The sequence below is a fragment of the Myotis brandtii genome, unplaced genomic scaffold (genome assembly GCF_000412655.1).
Source record: "Myotis brandtii unplaced genomic scaffold, ASM41265v1 scaffold312, whole genome shotgun sequence".
In the NCBI taxonomy this organism is placed as follows: Eukaryota; Metazoa; Chordata; class Mammalia; order Chiroptera; family Vespertilionidae; genus Myotis; species Myotis brandtii.
The window spans coordinates 4871056-4875986 of record NW_005361955.1 but is presented as its reverse complement, the minus strand read 5'-3'; the positions used below and the strand labels follow the sequence as shown (position 1 = coordinate 4875986).

The window sequence follows — 4931 nt, the reverse complement described above, 5'->3', positions numbered from 1 at the left end:
GAATGAGGCCCCGGCGGGACGTCGAGGGGGCCGGGACTGGGGGTGCCGGGGGATGGCTTTGGGGGCGCCCCGGCCACTCCTCGGCTTCGTCTGCAATAATAACAATATTAAAACAGCCCTTCGTAAAATGTTTTTGATTTTACATTATTCCCTAATGTGATGGGCAAGTTATTTCACTTTTCCAAGCACATCTGTAAAATGGGGGTGGTAGCAACACCTACTTCACTGGATTGTGGTGAGGACTGAATGTTTAGCATAGTGCCCAGCACCCAGTAAGTGTTAAATGGATGCGAGCTGCCATTTTTATTAATAATATACCAGCAGTTAGCATGGGCTTAATATTAGAATCACCTGGAGACCGACTGAATCAGGATTCCGTGGGAATTTTTTAAAAGCTCCTTGAGTGATTTGCCAGAGTTGGAGAATCACTGCACTAAATACATCCATGTTACATTTAAGAACATTCTAGCCCCCAAAGGTCACATGACTTCTCCCAGAGTACCCAGTGAGTATTAGTTTATTATCCCAAGTTGTTTGAAGGAGGTCCTAGCCAATTCCTTTAAGACCTGTTTGTCCTCACTTACTCCCCACCTTCCCATATGGACCTCACACAATTCTTAGTTATTAAACAGAGTACCACTCTCCTCAAACCCCCAGCCATGCCCTCACCTGGCTGCAGGGTCCTCACAGGACTTTCCGTTTGGTTTGTAGCTGGGCCCGGGTCCGAGGGGCCAGGGGGGATGAGGGCCTTGGGAGTTTCTGGGGCCCCCATTGCTCCTCTCACCCTCTGGGGAGAGATGGGGTCTGCTCCATTCATTGCTGCTATCTCTGAAATGACAAAAGCAGTCATCACTTTGCCTGACCCCTCCAGCAGTCCCCGAAGTCTAATCCCCCAGGAGGGAGACACAATCACCCTCAGAAAGAAAAATAGGACCCAATGGGGCCAGGGGGCACACAGAAACTGGGGCATCCAGCTGCCATGGAACACTGCCCCTCCCAGCCCTGCATGGCACCCTCACCTTGGTACCTACCTGGCTTGGGCTGCTCATGAGGAGTCTCTGAAGCTGGAGGACCTGAAGGTTGGGGTCCTGGGGAGCCCTGAACATCAGGGAAGTCAGCCTGCTTCAGTGAGGGACTTGGAAAACTGACTGCCCAGATCTCCCCACCTTTAGCCTTCTTGGGGGGCTCAGCTGGCAGCTCGTTGGCAGGAGGAAGGCTTCTGGTCAGTGTCAGGTCTGGCTGGAACCCAGGCTCCTGAGTGGATGCCACCTCAGCTGGGGATACTGAGCCAATCACAGAGGCTGCTGGATCCTGCTGGGTGAAGATGGGACCTTGAGCTGCCTCTTGGAAGTCTTCCTCACCCCCATCCTGTTCTTCCAGCACTGGCCTCCTGATAGTGCCTGAGTGGGGTGCAAGAGTGTGGGGAGGACCCTGGTGGGCTGAGGGGGATGTCTCTGAGACCCTGGGCTTGGCTTCAGCAACCAGACCCTCATCTCTAACTGGTCGCTGTCCCACTTGGCCTCCAGGCTCCCTTGGGGAGGGAGGAACTGTGGCTATCCTGAGCTGGAGTCGGGGAGTTGTTGGGATGAAAGTGAGATGGGGGGACCCCACTGGATGGGGTGCTGGTGCATCTTGCTCCAGAGGCTCCTGTGAGTCAGGAGGTCCTGTCCAGCCCTGAGAATTTGGCCCTTGAGCCACCTGGAAGTCATCAGTTACTGGGAGTCCTTCTCTCTGAGCCCCCTGGGCTGCTTGAGGTCCATGCAGGGCTGGGCCAGGGGGAGACTCTTCGATCCTTTGAGGCACCTCCTCCGCAGGGACCTGGGGGACACTGGAGTTCCAAGGGCTCTCATCTCTGGACTTCTGCCAGAGGAAGGCTTCGGGCTCTGTGCCAACAGGGCCCCTGGGGTGGGCTCCTGGGATCAGGTGTGGTTCCCAGTCCCCTTGTGCCTTGGGAAGGCCCCCGCCCAGGGCAGGGCCAGCCCCCAGAGACAGCAGCAGCAATAGCAGCAGGAGGCCATGTACATGGCCCCATGGGCTGGAGGCCATGGTCCACTCTGATGCCTGGGTCTAGAACCCTCAACTTCCAGTCCTCACTGGATAAGCCTAAAAAAAAAGGAGGTGGAATGACATGTGAGTGTTAGAGGCTCCTATGGCTGTCCCAAGGGGGCTGATGGAAAAGGATGAAGAGCGACAGGAAGCAGGTTCCCCCACCCCAAACCCCTTTCCCCGCTTCCTGGTCAATCTCAGAGTGAACTTTTAAAACTGCATCTCTGGTCATGCCACTGCCCTGATTCAAAACCTTCAGTGGTTCCCCATTACCCTCAGAAGAGAATTAAGACCCTTTCCTGGCCTTCCAAGGCCACACCAAGCTGCTCACCTACCCTTCAACACCTACTGGGCTTCCTGGTGCCCCATGCCTTTGCTCCTGTCATTCCCTCTGCCTAGAATGCCCTCTCCCTTCTCCTTTACTTGCTGAAATCCTGTTCTTGAAGTCCCAGATCAAATATCAGAGAGGTGGAGAGGAAGAGGCCCCTGCTTTTGAGGAGGGAACTGGGTTCGAATTCCAGCTTTGCCAGTTCCTGGGTGAGTTACTTTACCTTTTTGCATCAGAGTTTCAGTAAAATGGGTATAAAAAGAGTACCTAACTGTAAAGGGCTCTTACAATGCTTACATAACAGAACACATAATGGGTCAGGCCTATGAGAGGAGCATAAGTATTAGAGCTCTTTTACTTTTCCCTTTGTCCAGAAAGCTTTCTTAACTCTTTCAACAACTAACTGGAGCATATATTATGTGCCATGCTCTGTGGATAAAGCAGTGAACAGAATTGGCAAGATTCCTACCCTCATGGAGCTGGCATTCTAAGTAAGGGACAGACGATGAGTGATGTTAAATAAGGTGAGCTATGGAGAAAAGAAAACAGGATTAGAGATAGACGGATGGGGTGGGGGGATACTTTACACAGGGGTGCCAGGAAAGCCTCTCTGAGGTGACATTTAAGCTCAATGCTGAATGAGAAGGAGCCAGCCATTTGAAGATATGGGGGAAAAGCATTTGGCAGAGGGAACAGAAAGTGCAAAGGCCCTGACACAGGAATGAGGTAGGTGAGTTAAAGCAATAAGGAGGCAGTGTGGCTGGAGCTCAACAAATGGAGAAAGTGGCAGGAGATGAAATCAGAAAGACCGAGCTAGATCCCAAGAGGACTGGTACACCAGGGTAAGGCACCTGGATTTTATTAGGTGTCATAGGAAGCCAATGAAGATGTTAAGCATGGGAGTTTCACCTAATAAATGTAAAAGAGGGAGAGAGGCCAGCGTAGAAAGCCAGGTAAGATATGACAGTGGCTTGTTTCAGCCTAGACATTTCTTTCCTTGACACCTCCCTCCACCCCTTCCCATCACCATGGTCACATAGTATAGTCATCTCTTGTCTCCCATCCTGGCCTGAGGCTCCTTAAGGCTGCATCTGCATCTTCCATTTCTTGTCTTCAGCCCCCCAGCATATGACCTGCCCCAGCTATACAGTCCCTAAAGTTTCCACTCCTGAGAGTCTCTAGCTGAGCCAAGGAGGCAAGAAGGACCCCACAGCCAGAAGAGGGGAGGAGAGCTTAGGCCTCAGCGTGTTTAGGGGCGGAGGCCCTGCTCCTTTCCTCTGGGAAATAGCTGTGCCCACATCTCCCTGCCTCCTAACCCTTGGTGGCCTACAGACACCCTGAGAAGCCAATGGAAATTCCAGGCTTTCTCCCCAAGAAAATGCCCAGGCTCACCAAAACTTATGGACAATCTCAGGGGGCTCAAAGACCCCTTAAACCCATCCCCCAAAATGCGTTTAGACTCTGCCCTAAATCCTTGTTGGCTCATTTCTCAGACATTCACTAAGCTTCATGCTCTGCTCCTCTCCCAGGCTAGGTGCTGGGGATCCAAAGAGAAGCATCAGTTCTAGTGTCAGGAGTGGGGGTGAGCTGAGGGGGACTGACTGAAAGGCCCCTAACACAGGTACTCCTGCATAAAGGTTGCTGGTTCCATTCCCGGTACTCCTGTGTTGAGCTCTTACCCAGTTAGGCTCCTGTGCTAAGTGTAGCTGAATGCCCTTGATCTCATCCAACTCTCCCAACACAAGCAGGTGTGGGTATACCCATTTCACAGGGGAAGAACCCGAGGTTCAGAGAGGTTGAGCAACTCACCCAAGGTCACACAGTCCTACTAGGCATTGTGAAACGCGCTGTAGATCATTTTGCACAGGGAGGAGTCCAAAAAGCTTTGCAGAGGAGGAGACAGCTGAGCTGGGCCTTCAATAAGCATATGCCATCTGCTCACCACCCCAACTCCAAGAGATGTGGGCATCTGCGGACAAAGAGGGGGCTGCCCAGCACTAGGTTCCAGCTGCTGGAGAAATGTGGGGGTTTTTTGGAGGGGGGGAGGGCTATCTCCTTGTCTCAGGGTCTAGGGAGAGGGCAGTGCAGGGCAGCGTCTGGGAGCTGGCCCATCTCAGGTTACCTCTCGTCCTCCTTCTCCTGGCCCCTGGCTCCGCGCCTTCCCGCAGTGTTCTGGGTCGGGGTGGGCTCTGGTGCAGGCCCTTCTGCGCCCTGCTGAGACCGGGGCTGCAGGCCATGCTCCCTGCCTGGGCCCCACCATTGCCCCCTTCCTTTGCCAGTTCCTCACCTGGGCGTCGCGCAGGCAGCCCCCGCGTTCACCTTGCGCGTGTCCCAGCAGCCGCTTGCAGCGCCGCATCCTCCGCGATGCTCAGACTTGGCTAACAGAGCCTGGCGCTGCCGATTGCTGAGCCCGCCCACAGCAACCACATCCTCACTTAACCCTTTCCCCTTAGGCGTGGATTCCTCTCCTAGCCCGGACCTCTCCATTCTCTGAGATTCTCAGGGCTAAGAGGGGACCTAGGTCACTTACAGCTTGATGTGTATCCTTCAGATCTTT

At 53.7% G+C, this 4931-nt stretch overlaps 1 protein-coding gene across 1 annotated transcript in view; it reads right to left on the bottom strand.

Moving 5' to 3' along the window:
* The window catches only part of PRRT3 (proline-rich transmembrane protein 3), a 6927-nt gene extending 2138 nt beyond the window's left edge, over positions 1–4789 (bottom strand). The window contains exons 1-4 of the mRNA XM_005870135.2: positions 4184–4789; positions 1032–2103; positions 670–828; positions 2–90 (exon numbers count right to left, since the gene is read on the bottom strand). Of these exons, the coding sequence (XP_005870197.1) occupies positions 2–90; positions 670–828; positions 1032–2046 (1263 nt within the window). The 5' untranslated portion in view covers positions 2047–2103; positions 4184–4789. The remainder of the gene's footprint in view (position 1; positions 91–669; positions 829–1031; positions 2104–4183) is intronic.
* Positions 4790–4931: the final 142 nt, after the last annotated feature.